Below are 22,416 nucleotides of genomic sequence, written 5' to 3'. Positions count from 1 at the left end.
GAAAAAAAAAAAAAAAACATTAAAGACGCACTGGGAGGTTGTGAGGTCTCGCATTAGTTTTATACGGCACCTGGCGTAAAAAAAAACCTTGAAGGAGATGGTATGAATAAACTTGACTCCAGAAATACATGAATGGTTTTGCATTCCTAATAATATGGACCAGCCTACATGGCAGAGACTTGATTAATAGGCTACCACTCAGTGCCTGCAATGTGCGAAAGCATAGTGGCCCAGATGTGGAGTGATAGAGGACTGTGGCCTGTTCTCGAATAGGAATGTGCATTACACTAGCTGAAACATCATTAGCTGTTTGAAATCGCCTAAGGTAGGCTAGTGGGTTGTCAGAAATATGCACAGGTAGCCTACGTAGAAGACTTGATGGAGATAGAATGAGAGAAACACAATGAGAGCGAGAGCACCACCTCCTGGACTAAATACGGTCCAGCTGCTAGGTACATATTTTATTAGCTCAAATACACCGTTATTATATGCCAATACAAATTGATTTTGCATTATGCACATTTGCCTATGAAAAGCTACAAATATCTAGCCAATTTGTGACATATATTTGTCATTGCATAATGCAATTTTCATACACTCAACTTTATTTGTAGGCATATCCTTTTTCACGCAAGCATGCAGTCCAAAGTGCTTCACAGATAAAATTAAAACAGCCTAGATGAAAACATAACGAAAACAAACCAACACACAAAAACAAAACAAAAAATATGTAGCCTCAAGACTAAAAAAATATAACACGACAATGCGTTACAAGTCAATCGAATAAATAACAGAGGGAATAATATAAAAAAAACTGTAATTAAAACGCATAAACTAGAGATATAACATTACCCCAAATAAAGAATTACACGGCTCTAGTTGGGTTTTTTGTTTTGTTCATGCATGATCACCAAGAGTGGGAGTGAGCCATCACTAGTTCGGTGATTGATTGTGTAGCCTGGAGTGCACGTTTGCCGCTATCTTCTAATCGATGATCGATTTTATTTTAGTTCAACAAAAGATGGCGGACCGAACGCCTGGTGGCTCTCAAAAAGCTAGCGCTAAGGTGAATTTATTGTTTGTACATGCATTAGCTATGTCTTACCTGTTGTTATGAAAACATTGTAAATATTATTATGCAATAACAACGTTGTCTATTTACATATGTATAGCCTGCAAGAGACTAGAGTCGCGAGTGTGCGCAACGGGGTTAGCTAGGTAGCTACCAACACGCTAAAGCTAACGTTACCCTTTGGCCACACTGGCTAATTTAGCTAAGCCAAACTAAGCGATTTAGCTAACGTTGCCTTAAGGAGGACTAGTCAGGGCAGTTGGCCCAGAAAGAATTAGTGTTTGCTAACCAGCTGATACGGACATAGTCTTCAGGACAAAATTTAGTTGATATATGCTTGAATTGAGTAATAGTACAGGTAATATTTTGGAACTCGGGCCTAACAATATTTAAGCCTTAGCTAGCTCCTTGTAACAGTCATTCAGTCGGTGGTGTTGCAGCAGAGACCTGCTTGTTAGGCCTCTGGCTAATTTTGCTAAGTTGTCGCCACTTCCTGATGTTCGGTTGCAACTAACGTTACGTAGAAAGTACGCAGTAAATTCAATTTACAGGATCACAATCAAATGTTTAGGTAATGATCGCAAACTACGAGTGGACACTTAGCTAACAATGTAGTGCGAGTTGCGTGTTGTTACGGCCATGGATCCCGCTTAATCTTCATGTCAACATGATTGTTGTCACGCTTTAGAGATCATCTGAATAATAATAATAATAATAATAATGATAATAATAACTAATGCTAACTTAGAGCAGTAACGTGATCCGTGTGATGGCATGAATATGATGGCAGCAGAGAATGTTGATACTTTTAAACTAAGCTTTGTTTATCTATTTGTTGATTTATCTATGCATTTTAGGCTGTTTTACTTCTTGGTGTATATTGGTATATACCAAGTTGTAGTTTTTATTTATTACTACATCTGGTGTTTTCTTAGTGTACATTGATGTATGAAAAGTGTATGATGAAAAGTGCTATACAACTAAACTCTGATTGATTGAAATGTTATATGCACCCACAGCTAGAGTTGTATTGAGAAACTATGAAATACCTGTTCGAGCCAGTCAATCAACCATGCTTTGTTTTCATTAACAGGCGCTGCTTGAGAGCAAACTGAAGTCTTTCAGCATTGGCAAAATGGCAGTGGCAAAGAGGACCTTAAGCAAGAAGGAACAAGATGAAATAAAGAAAAAAGTAAGCATTGGCTTCCTTTTTAGAGAAAATTGTCTATTTTATCTGTGGTAACTGGGTACACATTGTGTAAAGATGCTTCTCTGTAAGTTGATATATATGTATTTATTTACATTGACACTGGCTTCTTTGTTCAGGAGGATGAGCGGGCAGCAGCAGAGATTTATGAGGAGTTTCTTGCTGCTTTTGAAGGAGGAGGTGATGGCAAAGTCAAAGCCTTTGTCCGTGGTGGTATTGCAAATGCAACAAAAGGTACAACATTTCTTGTATTTACCAAATTAATTGAATAATATGTTAGGGCACAAGCACAGTTTACAACATCCTCCATCCACGACTTGAAAAAGTGAAATGCTAATGTAAATATAGCGGAATTTAGAGCAAACACATTCTTTCACCCTTCAGAGGAGGCAGCTGCTGATGAGAAGAAAGGAAAATTGTACAAGCCCAAGTCACGTTTTGAGACCCAAACCCCAAAAAGCTTCTTGCCTTTGGAAACCCCAGCTCAGTTTTTACCAATAGACAAAAGACATGTAAGTATTATCACAGTCAACAAGTAGCCTTTCTCGTTACTGTTGCAGTAAATTATGTTTGAAATCTTTGACTGTGTTAATATTATTTCCAAATGTGTATTTCAGTCTGTGAAGAAAAGTACTGAAAAGGAAAAGAAGAAGAGCAACTTGGAGCTCTTCAAGGAAGAACTTAAACAGTAAGCTTCAACACAAATCTGTGAAACTAGTGTTCTCAGGTGTTATGGTGTGGAATGGCGCTCTTCCGAAAGTACAAACGTTGTAAGGATTTGAACATACTTTGTATGTAATTGTACTTCATGGTGTTTCTTGCAGAATACAAGAGGAAAGGGATGAAAGACACAAGCTGAAAGGACGTGTTAGTCGTTTCGAACCTCTCGCAGGCACAGATGGAAGACGCTCATGTAAGTGTCTTTAAGCTGCATTACTGTGTTCCATTTACTAACTTGGCCTGAAATGGCGCCGTCCTTCATGCCTTGCTCCACTCACCCCCCCTTTGTCCACTTTTGCCCTGAAACAAAATTTATACTGCGTTTCTGCTTCTTTTAGCGGATGGTTCTTCAAGAAGAAACCGTCCGTCCAGTGGTAATTTTGACTTAATATGGTGGCCGTGAATATCTTCATCTTGCTAAGAAAATATGTTGTCTTGTCAGACAGTGGTAGGAAATCTTTCTCTTTTCTGTCTCTGCAGTTTTGGATGATTGTGCGCCAGGTTCCCATGATGTTGGAGACCCATCCACCACTAACTTGTATCTCGGCAACATCAATCCACAGGTGAATTGCTATCGAAACATTTCTAAAGTAGAGAAGAGACGGGATGACATAGCTTTGCTGTAAACAGGAGGGCTTGATTTGAGTGTGTTGCCTCATTACAAGCTGAGTCAGACTCTAAATAAAAAAAAGAAATGTGTTACTTATACCCTTAATTTCAAGTGGTTATGTTGCGCAGATATTTACCCAATATGTTTATGGAGTAATACTATTATCCATGTATATATTTATCTTTTAGATGAATGAGGAAATGCTTTGTCAGGAGTTTGGGCGCTATGGCCCGTTGGCCAGTGTGAAGATCATGTGGCCGAGGACAGATGAAGAGAGGGCTCGGGAGAGGAACTGTGGTTTTGTGGCTTTCATGAACAGGAGGGATGCTGAGCGAGCACTCAAGAACCTAAATGGTACAAAGCAGGATTTTTAAAATATTAATTAAATAAATAAATCACATACTTTCTTTCCAGCCATTGTAAATATTTTTCACCTTTTGTCACAGGAAAGATGATAATGAAATTTGAGATGAAATTAGGATGGGGCAAAGGCGTGCCCATTCCACCTCATCCCATCTACATCCCTCCTTCCATGATGGAGCACACACTCCCACCGCCTCCCTCTGGCCTACCCTTCAACGCACAGCCCCGGGAGAGGCTAAAGAACCCCAATGCTCCCATGCTTCCGCCACCTAAAAACAAAGAGGAGTTTGAGAAGGTAACTCAGCATGTCAGCCTAGGGTTTTTTCATGGGTTATGGCAGTGTTTTGTAAATTCAGCTGGTACGATGTTAGCCTTTATTATGAGCAATCAGTACAAGCTTTTTTTGTGATAGCTTTTGTCTTGCTGACTTAAACTAGTTTTGCACTGTATATCAAAGTGTGGGTATAATAAAATGTTAGCGTGTGGAAAATGAAAGTGTTAAGTTAAAGAAGACAATGTCAGGGGTGATTGGCCTTTAGTAAAACTGACAGCAGTAAAGGAAAGTTGTTGTCTTTAAAATGCATTTTTTATATTTTTCACCTGTTGCCTTTTTAACAATACTCACATTCTATGTTTATTATCTGATGTGACTTCATATACAGACTCTGTCGCAAGCCATAGTCAAAGTGGTTATCCCAACAGAAAGGTACATGTTTTTCTTTTTTTAAATTGGTGTACAAACATAGAAAAAACATCCCATAATGAAGCTAAAGTTTGATCGGTTGATCACTGCATGCTACAAGGGGCTGGTCAGTATTGGTGAGCAATGGTTGAGGCTATTCCACAATGTCTTCATATTAGTAGATAGAATAATACTGATCGACGAGACTGTTTTGGAACTTGCTCTTTCACACTCCACCATCACTCATGTTTCTTTTAAAATATGTAGAAAACCAACATTATAGTGCTTATATATGCTGTTTAGAACCAAACATCATGACTATAATCCATCACAGTTCCACTCCATACATCATTTAATTGTGTTTTTCAACTTTAGTGACATGTCACTCTTCCACATACATAGTCTGCTAATTCTAGTTCTGTAGTTGTGAAATCCTGCTCTCTGACCATTGCTCACTCAGACCGTCTACCCCTTTGGCCTCTGTCACTCTATCGGGAGCTCACTAAATCTGGCCCCTGCCAACAAATCCAAACCTGCCAGTATTAGTCTATAAATGACCTTTGACATTGGCCTTGGTGAGCAGCACAAGTTGAACTGTCTGCAGCAGCGAGGGACCTGAAAAGCATCATGGGATGGATTGGGAAAGTATACTGAATTTTACCCCGCCATTGGTACGATCGGCTCCAATACAAGTAAATGTGATCTGTGTTGTCAAATGAAAGACATCCTTTGTCTTGTTGGCCACTTTAGGCTAATTGTATGCAGCCTGCACCATGTATCCCCCCCCCAAAAAAAATTGTCACAGAAGAACTTAAGTGATCCCATTTGCACTGTATTCAGGCATTACCAACTCCACCAGCAGATAACATATTTAGCCTATTTAGGCCAACAATCCTGTACTGCTTTGGTTCTTCCTCACTTTACATTAGTCAGGACATGAGTGGGAAATGAAAGGCACTGTATTGACAGACTTTTCAGTTAATTCAGTGTCTTGTCAATGACTCTCTTCTACTTTCCCAAGTTCTTTAGCTTCACTTTGTGCCCATTTTTCCCCCCTCAAAATTGAATCAAGAAAGATTTCAAAGAAAGGGTCCAGGCAGTGCAATGTAATGTAAAACCTGTTGCACTGTAGCCCTGATGAAAACCGGCATGAACTTGATGAGTAAAAAAAAAGAGAAGAATTGTATTGTTTTTTAAAAAGTAATTCTTGATTTACATGAAAGTTTTTTAACTGTAAATGTTTTGATTTTTGGCAACATTTATGCAGTGATGTTATACATAGGCTCAGAGGCATAATCACAATTACATTTAATTTATGCCTGGTCATAAAACACTGCTTGACAGTTGTCTTTCTTTTAAGATGCTCATCACTTGATTCTTCACTGTAAATAATAATAAATAGAAATTATTGTATATTTTGGCTTTAAGTGACATCTTCTGCCGGGTGCTTTAAAGCAATCATGAGCATGGCAGTGCACTATTCAGTTGCAGCCTATTGCATGTGACATCTGCAGTTAAGCCCTGCAACATTTGTTTTATCAATAGTGCATCATGTCTGTCAAGAGACAACTGTTCTGAGTGTCAAACCACCAAGCATAAATTACAACAGACAGGCTTATGGTAGTGGTCAAGAGTCAGGCCAGTCTGAATCCGTTTGTTTTAACTGTGTTTTTCTTGTAGGAATTTGCTCTCTCTCATCCACCGAATGATCGAGTTTGTGGTGCGTGAAGGCCCAATGTTTGAAGCCATGATCATGAACCGAGAAATCAACAATCCCATGTACAGGTTAGTGCAACTGCGCATCAGTAATCGATTCTGTTTTATCATCTGATAAAATGAATATGCTCATGTTTATGATTTTTCTTTCAGGTTTCTATTTGAGAACCAAAGCCCAGCACATGTATACTACAGGTGGAAGCTGTACTCCATACTACAGGTTTGATTTCTATGTTTGACAAATTGCTTGAGTTCAGCACAAAATTTCATTGGTATTCATCCGACATTTAGGAAAAATATATGTTTTGGGATCACAGTCCACCAGTTTTGATATTAACTGTAAATCACTTGCTCAGGGTGAAGCACCAGTCAAATGGAAAACAGAGGACTTTCGGATGTTTAAAAATGGCTCCTTGTGGCGTCCACCTCCTCTTAATCCATACCTCCATGGGCCTTATGATGATGGCGAGGAAGAGGAGGAAGAGGAGGAGGGCAGCAAGAAAGGCTGTCTGAAAGAAGAGTAAGACAATTTCTTTTAATAATCTTGGCATATATTCAGTTTAAAATGTACTCTATAACTGTATCATCTTATGATCTATAAATGTATTAAATTGGCCTGCTATAGGTTAACGTCCAGTTAGATTGATTCACGCTTAATTGCCCTTTATTCCTGCAGAGAGCGGGACAAACTAGAGGAGATGCTGCGTGCTTTGACTCCCAGGAGGGGAGACGTAGCAGAAGCCATGTTGTTTTGTCTCACCCATGCCGAAGCAGCTGAAGAGATTGTGGAGTGTGTCACAGAGTCTCTGTCCATCCTTAAAACCCCTCTACCCAAAAAGGCAAGCTATAGCACTGAAAAGGACCAATGAATGGTTCTCATTCTGGTGAATAATGTAAAAAAGAATGAACATTTTCTCTTTTACATTTCAGATTGCACGGTTATATCTAGTTTCTGATGTGCTGTACAACTCTTCTGCCAAAGTATCCAATGCATCTTACTACAGAAAATAGTGAGTTGTGTATTTTACCTTCCTCGACTACATTACACAAAACTGTCACTTTAAAATTGGAAAACCTAAATCACCCACATTTGTTTGAAATTCACATTATTGCTCTTCCCCTCCTTTCAACAGTTTTGAAACAAAGCTCTGCCAGATTTTTGCAGACCTCAACGCGACATACAAAGCGATTCAGGGCCACCTTCAGAGTGAGAACTTTAAGGTACCAAATGTCCAAACCTGGCTAAGTAAACTAATAATTTACACAAATCAGTTTGTCACCTACAGCATGTCACTCAACCATCCCTGTCTTCTGTTCTTCGTTGTAGCAACGAGTCATGGCATGCTTTCGGGCATGGGAGGACTGGGCTGTGTACCCAGACCCCTTTCTTATCAAGCTGCAGAACATCTTCCTGGGTCTAGTCAACCTCTCTGCAGAGAAGGAACCCCCTGTTGTTATTGTTGAGGTAAATGATATAACAACACTTTTGTAATATCATCCCTTTTCTTCTACTTTTAATTCTACTATATTACATTTCTGGCTTTCCAAAACTATCCCTTGAGTTACTAGTGTCCAAGTCCTAGCTTGATTTTATTTTGGTGCTGTCTTTGGCCCAGGCTGAGCCAGCAGAGGACATTGATGGGGCTCCTATAGTGGAGTATGTGGATAGCACTCTGCTGGAGGATGTGGATGGGGTGCCAATTGACGCAGGGCCCATTGATGGGGCTCCTATTGACGGAGCCCCCCTGGATGACCTAGATGGTGTTCCTATCAAGCCCATGGAAGAAGACATAGATGGAATACCCTGTAAGTTGTGCAGAGACTAACAAAGGGTGTTGTATGAAGTGGTTGTTCTTGATGATCTCATTCCAAATATTCTACAGTATGCAGCTTTTGTATGGTGTTTCAATTTCTTGTTGATCTTTATAGTGGATCCGTCCAAGGAGTCGGCCTTCAAGGTAGCACCCTCGAAATGGGAAGCGGTGGATGAGTCTGAGTTGGAAGCTCAAGGTGAGACCTTTTTAAGTGGTTTCAAACGTCTACTTTTTAACATGTAAACAGTTTTGACTTCAGTATGTACATTATGTTTGTCACCAGTTTGGTTGTGTGCATTCTTAGTTGCAGTTATGCTGTCTTTTGTTTGCTCCTTAGCTGTGACAACTTCAAAATGGGAGATATTTGAACCGCCAGAAGAAACAAAAAAGTGAGTATTGTGTGTGCTATATTTTCAGGATAATGGACTGTTCTGTGAAGACATTGGTGCACCATTAACCTTTCTTTAATGAACTGTTTCTAACTCTGAAGGAATGAGGAGGACAGCGATGATGACAGGAGCCCTCGCTCAGACGATAATCAGAGCTACTCCAACCCCATCAGAGATGAGTCAGATATAAAGGCCAAAATGTCTGAAATGAATGAAGAGAAACGCACAAAGCTCAGAGAGATAGAGGTACTTTATCAGAATCCTCATACTATGTAATAGAGCTGGGCCATATTGGAAAACATTTTTTTACCCAATTCATCGATGTTAATATTGCAGGCTTGATGCTTTCACAAAATCTTGATACAATGATTTGATAAATAATCACAAATAATTTAGATACTTCTAGATGTTGGTGTCATATCACGATATCTAGCTTCATATAAAAATATATATTGCCCAGACCTACTACATGAACAGCAAATTATGTTTGTGGTGTTTTGTATGCAAATGAAATCCGTTCCTTTTTATTGTATTGTTCACCCAGGTTAAAGTCATGAAGTTCCAGGATGAGCTGGAGTCTGGGAAAAGGCCCAAGAAGCTTGGGCAGAGTATTCAGGAGCAAGTGGAGCACTACAGGGACAAACTACTACAAAAGGTACAGTGTTAGACCGCACATTTTACTATAGATCTCAAATACAGGAATTTTAATTTATTGTTTCCTTATTGTAGGAAAAAGAAAAGGAGAAACTTGAACGGGAGAGAGAGAGGGAGAAGAAAGAAAAGGAGAAAGCTGAAGCACGGTTGAAAGACTTGAAGAAAGAAAAAGAGAAAGAGGACACACCAACCAGGAAAGAGAGGTGAGATAACCGTTGGCAGGCTGTTGTGTTGTGTCATCACTGAGTTAAGGTGTAGTTTGGAAAACATGGGGTTTGTTTAATTTCTGACAGATATTTGTCCTTTCTGGTTGATAGGAAACGGCGTCACAGCGGGTCACCCAGCCCAACGCGGACGAGCAGCAGACGGGGCCGGTCAACCTCACCCCGCTCAGAGCGGTCAGAAAGATCAGAACGCTCCGACCGCTCATACTCTAAAGACACATCTTCCCGCTCCATCCATAAAGACTCCCCGCGATCCAGCAACAAAAAGTCCTCAAAGAGGTAAGACCTGTCCAGTGCTTCTCCTAATGTCATTGGTTAAACTATAGGGTTGACCTGCAATCACCATTTTTTATTAATTGCAGTGTGGTTAGAAGTTAAAACTTTTAGCTGTAATTGAAAAGGTCCTGTTTGTCCCTCTAGATCACCATCACCTCGCACACCCAAACGATCCAGGAGGTCGCGTTCCAAGACGCCCAAGAAGTCAGCCAAGAAGTCCCGCTCCAAATCAAGGTCGCCCCATCGGTCTCACAAAAAATCAAAGAAGAGCAAACACTGACACATATTTTCTTTCAACCTCCACACCAGCCTATCCTCCTTCCCTGTTGTATAAAAGATTGACTGAATGATATGGCAGCCGAAGCTCTCGGCTCAGATGTTAATGTATAGACGATGAGGAGTAGGGTGTTGCATGGGTTGTCATCTGGTGTATCTAAATGGATGGAGCCATTGCTGTTTTATATTGTACAAAAAAAATGTGCTTGTGTGTCCTGATTCCCCATGTCCTCAAAATGGAATTCATCCATGTGGTAGACCACACCCGTACAGAGTGTGATGACAATAGTCATATTCATGCTGTCATTTTCTGTTTTTGTAGTTCACATTAAAAGAATTCCTAATAAACTGTCTTTTTGTTACAATTTGTCCTGTGACAGTGTAGAAATAAAGAGGGGACGACATGCCATCAAGGTCATAAGGCTGGAACTGGACCCACGATGTGTGATGTGTATATAACTTCTCTTTATTGATCCTTTGGGATGACTCCCGCAAGGAAATTGAAAATTTTTAGCAAGAAAAAAAAAATGGATACAAAAGAAAGTATAAAGACAACAAAATAACAGTAAGAATAATAAAGAATATTTGTCAAAGACAAAAAAAAACAAATTATTAAGAGTGTTAAAGCGATAACCCCTCAAGATACCAAAAAGTGTTATTTTTATATCAAACATAATGGAATAATTTTACCAAAGTGTGTCGTAGAAAGGTTAAGACAAATGTGTATTAGTCATTTACTTTTAGGTTATTTAATTACAGTTTTTCTGCTTTCTTTCAAGCAGATAGTAAATGGAAACTGGAAAAGCAGTACAGCTGTGGCCATGTGCCGTCAGTTTACAGCTTGGCTTCTGCCTTCTTTAGTTGATCCCGCAGTTCGAAATGAGCAATGGAGGAGAGGTGCACCTCATCAGGTCCATCAGCAATGCGTAGAGTCCGCACATATGAATATCTGAGGAAGAAAGTGGTAATGCTGGCGTCAGGAAGAGAATTTGTTTAATGATCTTGTGTAGGAGAATAAAAGTAAACTTACAACTGTGCTAGTGGGACGTCTCCAGACACACCTGCACCTCCATAAACCTGTATAGCACAGTCCACCACCTTACACGCCATCCTGGCTGCTGCCACCTTAATCATAGCAATCTACAAAAGTAAAATATACCTTTTAAGACCTTAGTCACTTTTAACCAGTAATTTCAGATAGCATGATTGTGGCAAATGTCAGTGTAGCATGGCATAGAAAAAGTCATAGTATAGTATGTCAAAAATAGTAATAGAATAGCATATCAAAAAAGTAATAAAAAAAAGGCATAGTATATGTTGAAAATAGTCATAGTATGTCAAAAAAAAGTGATGAAAAAGTCACAGTATAGTGTTTTAAAAAAAAAAGTGATTAAAAAATGATAGTATGTCAAAAAGTGATAAAAGTCATAGTATAGTATGTCAATAAAAGTGATAAAAGAAAAATCACTGGTATAGTATGTTATAAAAATGTCAAAAAAAGTCATAGTATAGCGTGTTGTAAAAAGTGATAAATCATAGTATAGTATGTCGAAAATAGTCATAGTATATGTTAAAAATAGTCCTAGTATGTCAAAATAATGATGAAAAAGTGATTGTATAATATGTCTAAAATTCATAGTATATAATTTCAATAAAAGTGCTAAAAAAAAGAAAAATCACTGGTATTTTGAAAAAAACATAGTATAGATAGTTATAAAATGATTAAAAAAAAGTCATATGTTGTAAAAACTGATTAAAAAAGTAATAGGTTGAAAAAAGTGATAAATCATAGTATAGTATGTCGAAAATAGTAATAGTATAGCATATCAAAAAAGTGATAAAAAAGTCATAGTATAGCCTTTTGTAAAAATGGATAAAAGTCATAGTATTGCAGTCAATAAAGTGATTAAAAAAACGAAAAATCACTGGTATATATGTAAAAAAAAACATAGTATGTTAGTCATAAAAATGTTTTAGTATGTTATAAAAATGTCAAAAAAGTCATAGTATGTTGAAAAAGTGATTACTTTTGTTATAGTATAGTATGTCAAAAAAGTGATAAAAAAAAGTAATGGTTGAAAAAGTGATAATTATAGTATGTTGAAAATAGTATTATTATACCATATCAAAAAAGTGATAAAAAAAGTCATAGTATAGTTGAAAATGTCATAGTATGTCAAAAAAAGTGATTAAAAAATGATAGTATAATATGTCAAAAAGTGATAAAAGTCATAGTATAGCATGTCAATAAGTTGATTAAAAAGAAAAATCACTGGTATAGTATGTTGAAAAAACATAGTATAGTCAGTCATAAAAAATGTTTATGTATGTAATAAAATGTCAAAGAAGTCATAGTATGTTGAAAAGTGATTAAAAAAAGTCATAGTATAGCATTTTGTAAAAGAGATAAAAAAAGTCATATGTTGAAAAAAGTGATACATTATAGTATAGTATGTCGAAAATAGTATAATTAGCATATCAAAAGTGATAAAAGTCATAGTATAGTTTGAAAATAGTCATAGTATGTCAAAAAAGTGATTAAAAAATGATAGTATAATATGTCAAAAAGTGATAAAAGTCATAGTAAAGCATGTCAATAAAGTGATTAAAAAGAAAGATCACTGGTATAGTATGTAAAAACAAAAACAAAGTATAGTTAGTCTAAAAATGTTTTAGTATTTATAAAAATGTCAAAAAGTCATAGTAGGTCAAAAAAAAGTAATAAATTTTTTTAGTATATGTCTAAAAGTGATAAAAAAAGTCATAGTTGTTGAAAATATTCATAGTATGTAAAAAAAAGTGATAAAAAATGATAGCCAATGTCAAAAGTGATAAAAGTCAGTATTGCATGTCATAAATGATAAAAAAAAAAAACACTGGTCTAGTATGTAAAAAACAGTATAGTTAGTCATAAAAAATGTTTCAGTATGTTATAAAAATGTCAAAAAAGTCATAGTATGTTGAAAAAAATGATTAAAAAAGTCATAGTACATGTTGAAAATAGTCATAGTAGGTGAAGAAAAGTGATTACAAAATTATAGTATAATATGTCAAAAAGTCACAGTATAGCATGTCAATAAAAGTGCTAAAAAAAGAAAAATCACTGGTATAGTATGTTGAAAAATAGTATAGTAATAGTATACTATGCCATAAAAAATGTCATTAAAATAGTCATAGTATAGTCCTTGATAAAAATATATACTGTAAATAGTCATAGTATAGTCCTTGATAAAAATGTTGTATAAATATTCATAGTATAGTACGTCATAAAAAAGTATCATGGAAATAGTCACAGTATAGTACTTCATAAAAAGTCATAGTATAGTATGTCATAACAAATATCAAATAAATGTCAAAGATGCCATAAAAAAAAGTCATAAAAAGACAAATAAAATAAAAAGTCACAGTATAGTTTGCCATAAAAATGCCATAAATAAGTCAAAGTATGGTAAGTCATAAAAAATGTTGAGCTAGTAAAATGTTGAGGAGAATATTAACCCATTGGGACGGAGTACTGCACTATGTCCCAAACACTACTGCCAGTTTACCTGTTTGCGAGCAGCCCGGCTGCCCAACGTATCCAGGGCATGAGCAGCATGTAGAGTCAGCAGGCGGGTCTGCTCGATCATGAGACGGCATTCTGCTATCCAGTGAGCAACAACTTCCTACACACAACACAGACAACACAGGAAGGAGAGCATATTTACTCCAACTGCATCTGTCCACTAGGTGTCACCAGCAGGACAGAATTCAATACATGTTGTAGTATCACAGCCATGAGATTAAAGTTCGAGGAATCTCTGGGGTCAATGTTCACTTACATGCTGGTACAGTTTCTTTCCAAATGTGCGCCTGGAGGTAGCCCGCTGGCAGAGCAGCTCCAGTGCCAACTCTGCCACACCAACAACCCTCATGCAGTGGTGCAGTCTGCCTGGCCCCAGACGACCCTGGGCAATCTCAAATCCCCGGCCCTCTCCTGGAAACAAATATACGCACGTACATACACAATGGGACAATGCCCAGAGGAATAACAGAAAGAGATACTATGAATCGTCACAGCCTAGTGACCTCATACACATACTCGTCAAGGCAGAATCACTTTATTGTCCAAACACAATAAAGGAATGATGAGGAATAATATTGGCTTTATATGAGTAAATAAGTGGAAACACAAATGAACAGCGATAACGTCTTTTACCCAGAATAATGTTGGAGGAAGGGACTCGCACGTTTTCAAAATGCACTTCAAAGTGGCCACCATGGATGGCATCTGAGCTCCGAAACAAGGGAAAAAAGACTGGTTAATTTTCTCAAGAAAGCTCATTTGTCATGTTGCATGCAAAAATGAAATTAGTGTTGTGGAAAACAGGAAGATATACTGTAATGCAGAGATTATCCTGTACCATCCTGTCCAAACACGGTGAGCGGTCTGACGAGCTGTACACCTGGTGTGTCCAAAGGGACAAGGATCATACTGTGTTGGCCATGCCTAAGAAACAAGTTTATAACCAAAGCTTTAAAAAGAATGACACAGTTTAGTTTGACCACAATGTTCTTATATTATTTCTGATATAATTCCACAATAACCATTTTGACTAGGTTTTTAATGCTGCTCTAAACATGATACATTTCAAAGTGCCAATCGCTGCAGAGAATTTGACCCTTTCTTTGCAAACAAGGTTGGGTGTGTGCCTTGTTACACTGCTGACAAAACAAGGAGAGAGCGCATGCACATATCTTGGGTGTGGTTGTTTCTTTTTTCCCCCATGTACATTTTTAAATTCTTGTAACTGATGAACATTGGAGCCAAATACATCTGCCACATCGTTTAACTGACAAGTGTCAAGTAACAGTAACTGTAACCAAAGTCAAATTTTATTATAGTAATGGCACAGAGGGAAGTTAATGGGAGAAATTGCTTCTAAAAGGTAAAGTGCAATGGTACACTGACAAGCGCAGAATAATATGAATGGTAGAATTCTGCTTACAGAAATCTTGGAATTAGGAGTTTAACACATGACATCCTAAGCCTAAATGGCTGTACAGATTAGTATTTTTTTTTTTTGTTATTTCCATTTACCAGAAGAGAAAATAAACATGCCAATATTCTTCCCCGCATAACTGACCTGCTGCTAACTTCCTGGGAAACGCTCCGGCACATCACAATGGCCACTTTGCATTGGGGATTGCCAGCACCTGCGGGGAACAGTCATAAATGCTGTGGTTCATTTGTATTCATGTTTTGTTGCTGTCTGGAGGTATACCAAACAATGGGACAAGCACATTCTTTTTTAAAGTTTGACTGTCCATTACCCAAGTCTGGTGGGGAACAATGTGTGTTGCTGACTGGGAAGTGCCAGATGTGGATTGAGTCAAATAAACACTTTATTAACCCTCAATAGGGAAACTCAATTTAGTTTTTTCAAACTAGTGACAGACTGATGGCACGAGAACAGTCAGCTGAGACAGCCACAGGTTGATTTACATTTCCTAAGTTGGATTCTTTCACAATGAGCAACATTTAGCTAGCTAATAAGAAAACGTTTGTTGAGGAGAAAGTTCTCTTTGCTGGATAAAATGCTTCTTTTATGGGTGCAAAAACAAACAAATACTGTAAAACACACATTACAGGGCAACATCATATGACATAATATGGATCTTTTTTTTCAAGGTATCACACAAACTAGATACAGTGAAAATGGAGTGATGATGTGAAATGTTTGATAATCAGATAGCTGAAGTGTACAAGTGTGACGATGAACAAATGCAGAATCTTGAAGAATTCCCCCTGGTTGGAAGTCCACTTCCAGACAAACTAACAGTCTCCAATGTGGCCTTGGGTCACTAACACAGGGTGACCAATGCTCTGCCTTCCTGTTTATATTTCTGTACAAGTGATGAAATGAAAACATATGGACATCAGACAGCAACAGATGACACGTAAAAAAAATCTTTGGATATTTACAGTATGAGAATAAGTGCATGTGAACACTTTAACAAATGGACAGATGTTTAGTCTATAAACTTTGTTTCTGATTGCAGAAATTTAAACAAACCGTAAGCAATTACATTTTACTGTAACAAAGCACGAAACGTTACACAACTCCACCCAAAAACCACATCTAAGAAAGCACTTTTGGCTGAGGGACAGGTTGGGTTTTCCTGTGAACCCATATGTAGCTCTAACGGTCTATGGTACAAGGTGAGCCCTGTTGCCATGCAGCCCTGCCCGTACATGTCCTGTCACTACTGGAATGAAAATAAACCGTCGCAGCCCCGTAATCCGCCTTCTTCTAAGTATGTCACTTTTTTTCCTGTCTGCGTCAATACACACACTTTAAAAATGAATGCCTTTTTTCTTTGCCAGATATGTCTCCCTTTAACAAATGTATGGAAGCATGCTTTTATATGGCCATTTTGTGTTCCCAAATCCTTTTGGTTTGTTGATTCTTATAGAATGTATTTATATACAGACATATACAAGAGAGAAAAATAAACTGTGAGAAACAGACAGAGACTAGAAGTGAACTGTTCATGAGGGAGCTGAAATAATAAACTAAATTCATAAGAAAAAAAAAAACAGGAAACCAATGTAGTGCATTCAAAAGCATCTAAAATAGATGCTAATGTAAGCGAGGTTGGTAAACGATATGATACAAAAACCCCCACAACAATGAAATAATGGATGCATTCCAGTAAACCCCAATAAACAATACGCTTTGTGAATGGGACAAAACTTTATATTTACATGGTGTGCTATTTCATATCCTCCTTTTATCATTTCTTTTCTGGCATATAAACAAAGGGCAGCCACCAGGACACTCCCTGCGTGACTTCAAGAGTGAGAGATTAAGTTCACAACTAATCCCAGTTTGAAAAACGGCTTCTCTTTGTACGGTGATTTGCAGAAAGTACAGAAAACAAATAGACTGAGAACTGAAGGAATATTTATTCACCCCTTGTATCTGTATCATACGGTCTTAAAGAGACAGACGCACACACACGTGCGTGCAGAGCTACGTGCTGCAGAGAGGTGCTCCTAGGGTGTCAGCAGTGAAGGGAGTAGGGCCGGCTGAGGCAAAGAGATCAGTCACTTCAGTCCTGTTGTGCATACAGCTTTTCTCTTCAGGACACTAAACTCTTTGTGTGTGATTAAAAAAGGATATCCCCAAAAAGGAACATACACAAGGTAAGAACATGTTTTCAACTTTAATTACATTTGGAGAACTGTTTGAACACTTTGTTTTTTGAGTGTGAAATGCCATTTTAAATGTTAGAATTAGTATGAGTTAGTATTGTTTTGATTTGAAGTCAATAAACTAGCCAACTGCATTTTACATCGAAAAAAAAACATTGTACAGTATTGTGCTTTGTTTTCCTCATAGTCAAAGCTTCAATTTAGTGTTAGGCTAACAGTCAAAGTCCTGCTCAGGATATTTTATGACATTATTGTAACCATAGTGAGGTAATGATAAGAAGAATCTGGCCTTTTGCTTTCTATTTCCTGATTTGTGTTTGTCTCCTTAGTGTTTCAACCCCCACTTTGTTTTTCACTTTTTACATACAATAACTAAATAATTAATAATGTACAGTATGTGATCCAAATGTAAACACACACAAAACAATCAAAACTGACACTTTATCAACTGACAAATTATTAATTTAAAGGTTTCTGATGAAGTTTGTTTATATCAGTAATGCTTGTACAAACAGTAGTACATTAAGTGTATATTTCCATTATGATGGGTTAGAAACAAAATTATTTTTTGTCACTATATAAACTATTGTTATAAATTCAAATAGAATTTTGTTTTTCTCCGTTTAGCTTTTGGAGACCAAATAACTACATTAAAAACCTAAAAACGTGTACCTGTTGTGCTCCACTAATATATGAAGAACAACTGTTGACAGCACTGAAATACTTGAAATATTTCAGAATGGTCCATTGAACATCTGTTTCCTTAGCTCCTGCTCCTCCCATATGGGAGGTAAGGCCTCATTATATAACAAACTCTTTTCATAACACTTTTCATTAAAAAAAAACCTGTTATTTTAGCAGCAAGTGTGATTTGCCAAAATTATCCTGGGATGGAAAATATTCCATGCATAATGCCCTGGTCCTCAATCAGGAATTGTATAATCTGTCTCATAATGGGCTTTGCAGTTGTATTTCACTTTCCTTAATTTTACTTTGTGAATTGAATAAAATACAAAATATATTAGATTAATGTCTAAGTACTTCCAACTCAGATTGAGCGTGATGTTTCGCAACAATTGTTAGATATTTTTCCAAGCAGCAAGAAAGCTCTGTGTTTGATAAGTGGCAGTAAAGGTCACCATGTACACCCACATACACAAAGTACTTTGTTTACTAGTCCTCAGTAGACACGAAATCTTTGTCAGGAACGAACATCTGGGAAGAAGACGTTAACAACACAATAATTCTGGATGAAAGTCTCACATCAATGGGAAGTCCTGTTGAACCAGCACCATATACAGTAAAAGCAACATCCTAGATTTAAATGTGGAAAGAGACCTTAGATGCACTAGTGTGTCATCCTCATCCCTCACTCCACATATTTCCTGTTGTTCTTGACTTTGTCTCCCACAGGCAAAATGACAGTGTACATGTGGATCCAATGTGTTCACAGATCAGATAAGGTTTACAAGCTGTAAATCGATTGTACTACATAATGCTTAGGAGATGTTATCAGTTTGGAAAAAGATGACAGCTTTATGCAGAATGTTGATCTTTTTCCTTATTGCTGGGAGTTGTGATAAAAGGAGTAGTAAACCAAATGCTGCCATTTTCCTAGTCAGTAGATCACTTGGTATCTAACAGAATACAAACTAACTATATTCAAAAGCTAATTAGTTGCTTTGTGAGTCTCTTGTCCTCTTTGTGTTCACTGGGGTTATTCAAGCCCACACAGTTCCGACAGACACGGCTTAGCCACTTTCATGCAGAATAAAGACAGAATTCCCTTTTCCTGTTTATGAAGAAAAGCAACTCATGGTTTGGAAATGAACTCTGCTCTTGTGTTAAATAACATACAAATTACATGTTTATGCAACGATTTATGCAGTGATTTTTCTCCCCATGTAAAAATAAGGCAAACGCTTTTCTAAATTTGTACTCTTTGTTTTCTGTACAGCAAAAAATGGAAGATTTCTATTATGACGAGGAGGACTCCAGCTTAAATGACAGTTATGATTACAATTATGAACACAGTGTGTGTGACAAGGAGGCCGTGCGCTCTTTTGCCAGTATCTTCCTCCCTGTCATCTATGCCCTGGCTCTGGTAGTGGGCCTGGCTGGGAATGCCCTGGTAGTGGTAGTGTACACATCAAAGCTCCGACTACGAACCCTGACAGATGTGTGCATTCTGAACCTCGCCATTTCGGACCTGCTGCTTCTCTTCACCCTGCCTTTCTGGGCAGCTGATGCCGTCCATGGCTGGAAGCTGGGTTCGGCAGCCTGCAAGCTAACCTCCTTCCTCTACAGTACCAACTTTAGCTGTGGAATGCTGCTGTTGGCGTGTATCAGTGTGGATCGCTACCACGCTGTAGCCCATAATCCATCAAGGAGGACTGGGACAGGTCCCCGGGTAAGGAAACAGTGGATTCTGGTGTGTGTGGTGTTGTGGGCTGTAGCCAGCTTTCTTGGCCTTCCTGAACTTATCTTCTCCACAGTGAAGCACTCTCATCACAGGACGGCCTGTACAGCCATCTACCCGCACAGCATGGCTCGATCTGCAAAGGCTGCCCTGGAGCTGATGGAGGTGACCCTTAGATTCTTGCTACCTTTCTTGGTCATGGTGTTGTGCTACTCCTTGGTAGGACGGGCACTGAGCCGTGCAGCTGGGGTGCAGAGAGACCGGAAGTGGCGCGCCCTGCGTGTCCTGCTGGCTGTTGTGGCTGTATTCCTGCTCACTCAGCTGCCCTACAACGTGGTCAAGCTGTGTCGAGCAATGGACATCATCTACATCCTCGTGACTGACTGTGAATTCAGCAAGGGCCTGGATAAGGCTGTCCAAGTGACAGAGGGGCTGGCCCTGACCCACGCCTGCATTAACCCTGTCCTCTATGCCTTCATTGGATCCTCCTTCAGGGGACACGTCCTCAAGGCTGCCAAGCACCTTGGACAGCGACTTGGGAGACACCCAAGACATGTAAACACGGAGCCTACAGTGGAGATCGCACTCAACACCTGCACTCAAACGCAATCCCAGTCTGGTTCAGAAGACCAAGAAACCACAACCTTTACTATTTAAGACTTAAAACATGTACGTATTATATATATGAAGAAAAAAAAACTACACAAAATGGTCTAGAAAATGGCTATGTATATGTTTACACAATGTTACTATCATTAAAGATAGACATCAATAACCATATATATTAATTCTTCAAGATATATGTACAGTGAGTTTATATGCACTAACGTAGGTTTTATATACATGATGTACCGTATTTGGTTAAATACAAGAGATTTTCAGTGACACACATCTACTAATGTCAATTACATGCAGCTGAAACTCAAGATGCTCTGAGTACTTCTCTGGTTCCTCACGACAAATACAATTCAATCTTACATTCTGTGCTGCCTTCCATGAGATCCTCTGCATCTCATTTTATTGCATCCCGTGGTTTGGGTTGGGATGACTTGCACAGTGGGTGACCCATTAACTCGAAAAACATTTGGCAAACAAAGAACAGGAAATGCAGGAAGGACCCCCCCAATATCGTCAAACTGGAAACAAAGCAGCATGTTCCTTGGAGAATCTTTGGTTATGAAATCTTTATCCATTCATCTTTATTTTATGTAAATTTTATAAGCTTGAGAGTGCAAATGGTTTGCAGTGGAGGGCAATTCATTGTTCTATGTAATGGCTTAACAGTTGTGCTATATAAATGTTCTCCCCAGACTGCTAAAAATGTTGGTTTTAATCTTTTCTCTTTGAAATGACTTAATGCCATCATACAACATTATGCTCAAGCTAACCCTATTACAAAACATTTAGTGCATATGAAGTACAGGCTCAGGGCGTGGGATGGCCACCATCCAAGAGTTAACAGTGCTTTACTCAAGCCTGTTTACACTACTGCAGCTAAGACAGAGAGGGGTCAAATTAATCTGATAAAACCTCCAGTACAGATCCACCACATTTAGCTTGTAAATGAGATAAAATGAATTATTTACAATTCTTTCCATCTGCAGTACCTGTTATTCATCCTCCAGTGTAATAGCTTGCAGCTTGGATGCGTGAGAGCTGAACTGTAACAAACTAGGTGTGTTTAACCAAGACAAAGGTTTTGGCTACAGTTTCAAAAGCCTTCAAGCAGAGGAATGACTGTGTCCCCAGGAAATACAACACAAGTATTAAGTTGTATGTCACAAAACTAAATAGGTGAACAAGGAACAAAGCCATCGTTAAACTCTGCACTGACAGTCTGCATTTCATTTGAATTCATTAGGATCTGACCCAGATGTACATCAGGCTTTCTTAAATAGTAAATGATGAAGTAATTATTGGCAGACATTACATGTCTAAACTTTACTAACTATAACACCAAATTATATGACTGTTCAACTTTACAATCTAAAACTTGGCCTCATGGAAACCAAAATTATAATAACTTGCACTACGATTCAATTCCACAAGCAACTACTAATCTTCTGTTCTTGGTTTACTGTGTATGCAAATACAAATGCCTGTGGCTTAAAGATAAAAGATTGCGGGTCTGGGAACAATTTAAATGATCGTGCACAGTCTTATATAGCTTCCATACCACAGAGCTGCCGTAGCATCATCTACAGTACAGACCCTCCAATCTAGCTAATAGCAAGTTTTCCCAAAAACTTTAGAGAAAAAGGGAAAGCAAAAAAGAAAAGGGCAACATTCTGTAGCGTATGTGGCAGCATTTTAAAATATAGCTGAAGAGGCCCAGAGTACACACACACCACACACACACACACACACACACACACACACACACACACACACACACACACACACACACACACACACACACACACACACAACACACACACACACACACCACCACACACACACACACACACACACACACACACACACACACACACACACACACTAAAATGACTGCACAGATCTTTAGCAAAAACGCTCTGAAAGCCGCCAAGGCCCTTGGAGAGCGTTTCGGGAAACACACCCAATGTCAGTGAGGAGCTTGCAGTCAACACAACATTTGATACTTGGAAAAAGTGACAAACCACAGTAAAACATTACTCTTACGTAATTTCAATTAACACATCAGCCTAGTTTTCCTTTTCTTTTTGTTAAATCGGTTTGAGCTGGACATTTTACAGGCACCAAACCTTCCATTTTTCACTCTTTCACAAATCCGATTCCAAAAAAGTTGGGACACTG

General features: G+C 38.2%; 3 protein-coding genes across 6 annotated transcripts in view; 2 read left to right on the top strand and 1 right to left on the bottom strand.

The window, feature by feature from the left end:
* Nucleotides 1–939: 939 nt before the first annotated feature.
* On the top strand, nt 940–10,351 carry u2surp (U2 snRNP-associated SURP domain containing). Of its 3 annotated transcripts, XM_032504046.1 has the most exons (26): nt 940–1,066; nt 2,166–2,264; nt 2,399–2,513; nt 2,664–2,791; nt 2,897–2,967; nt 3,104–3,192; nt 3,338–3,373; nt 3,480–3,562; nt 3,798–3,963; nt 4,056–4,267; nt 4,635–4,678; nt 6,335–6,439; nt 6,524–6,590; nt 6,727–6,890; nt 7,047–7,209; nt 7,301–7,380; nt 7,504–7,591; nt 7,698–7,835; nt 7,987–8,176; nt 8,300–8,380; nt 8,522–8,573; nt 8,675–8,819; nt 9,118–9,228; nt 9,303–9,430; nt 9,545–9,730; nt 9,872–10,351. In XM_032504046.1, exons 1-26 carry the CDS (start codon nt 992–994, stop codon nt 10,005–10,007), a joined length of 2,952 nt encoding a protein of 983 aa, XP_032359937.1. In that variant the 5' UTR covers nt 940–991; the 3' UTR covers nt 10,008–10,351. The 3 variants fall into 3 exon arrangements, with proteins under 3 accessions (XP_032359937.1, XP_032359938.1, XP_032359939.1); XM_032504047.1 differs by lacking the exon at nt 3,338–3,373; XM_032504048.1 differs by lacking the exons at nt 940–1,066; nt 2,166–2,264; nt 2,399–2,513; ... (4 more) ...; nt 3,480–3,562; nt 4,635–4,678 and having other exon boundaries at nt 3,799–3,963.
* The window catches only part of acad11 (acyl-CoA dehydrogenase family, member 11), a 28,808-nt gene continuing 13,803 nt past the window's right edge, over nt 7,412–22,416 (bottom strand). Inside the window, exons 14-21 of one of the 2 annotated variants that reach the window (XR_004327521.1) lie at nt 15,130–15,199; nt 14,407–14,492; nt 14,202–14,273; nt 13,825–13,979; nt 13,552–13,668; nt 11,034–11,143; nt 10,761–10,952; nt 7,412–7,422 (exon numbers count right to left, since the gene is read on the bottom strand). Coding sequence is in view for 1 of the 2 variants with exons in the window: in XM_032504050.1 (XP_032359941.1) it covers nt 10,838–10,952; nt 11,034–11,143; nt 13,552–13,668; nt 13,825–13,979; nt 14,202–14,273; nt 14,407–14,492; nt 15,130–15,199 (725 nt within the window). In the remaining variant the exon portion in view is untranslated. Of the gene's footprint in view, nt 7,423–10,634; nt 10,953–11,033; nt 11,144–13,551; nt 13,669–13,824; nt 13,980–14,201; nt 14,274–14,406; nt 14,493–15,129; nt 15,200–22,416 lie in introns of those variants that run through there. The other variant, XM_032504050.1, reaches the window with a different exon arrangement.
* Nucleotides 16,825–20,941, top strand: ackr4b (atypical chemokine receptor 4b). Its single transcript, XM_032504052.1, has 2 exons — nt 16,825–17,192; nt 19,159–20,941. The coding sequence occupies exon 2, from the start codon at nt 19,165–19,167 to the stop codon at nt 20,275–20,277; it is 1,113 nt and encodes a 370-aa protein (XP_032359943.1). The 5' UTR covers nt 16,825–17,192; nt 19,159–19,164; the 3' UTR covers nt 20,278–20,941.

This window comes from Etheostoma spectabile, chromosome 22, assembly GCF_008692095.1.
Source record: "Etheostoma spectabile isolate EspeVRDwgs_2016 chromosome 22, UIUC_Espe_1.0, whole genome shotgun sequence".
In the NCBI taxonomy this organism is placed as follows: Eukaryota; Metazoa; Chordata; class Actinopteri; order Perciformes; family Percidae; genus Etheostoma; species Etheostoma spectabile.
Note: the sequence above shows the minus strand (reverse complement) of the source record. Positions and strands in the feature narration are given on the sequence as shown.

Bases quoted from the DNA above. Each gene is read 5' to 3' on its own strand.
- u2surp (XM_032504046.1), top strand. From the start codon at position 992: ATGATCGATTTTATTTTAGTTCAACAAAAGATGGCGGACCGAACGCCT. The intron at 2,792-2,896 runs GTAAGTATTATC...TGTGTATTTCAG, and splicing joins TACCAATAGACAAAAGACAT to TCTGTGAAGAAAAGTACTGA. The intron at 4,268-4,634 runs GTAACTCAGCAT...CTTCATATACAG, and splicing joins ACAAAGAGGAGTTTGAGAAG to ACTCTGTCGCAAGCCATAGT.
- ackr4b (XM_032504052.1), top strand. From the start codon at position 19,165: ATGGAAGATTTCTATTATGACGAGGAGGACTCCAGCTTAAATGACAGT.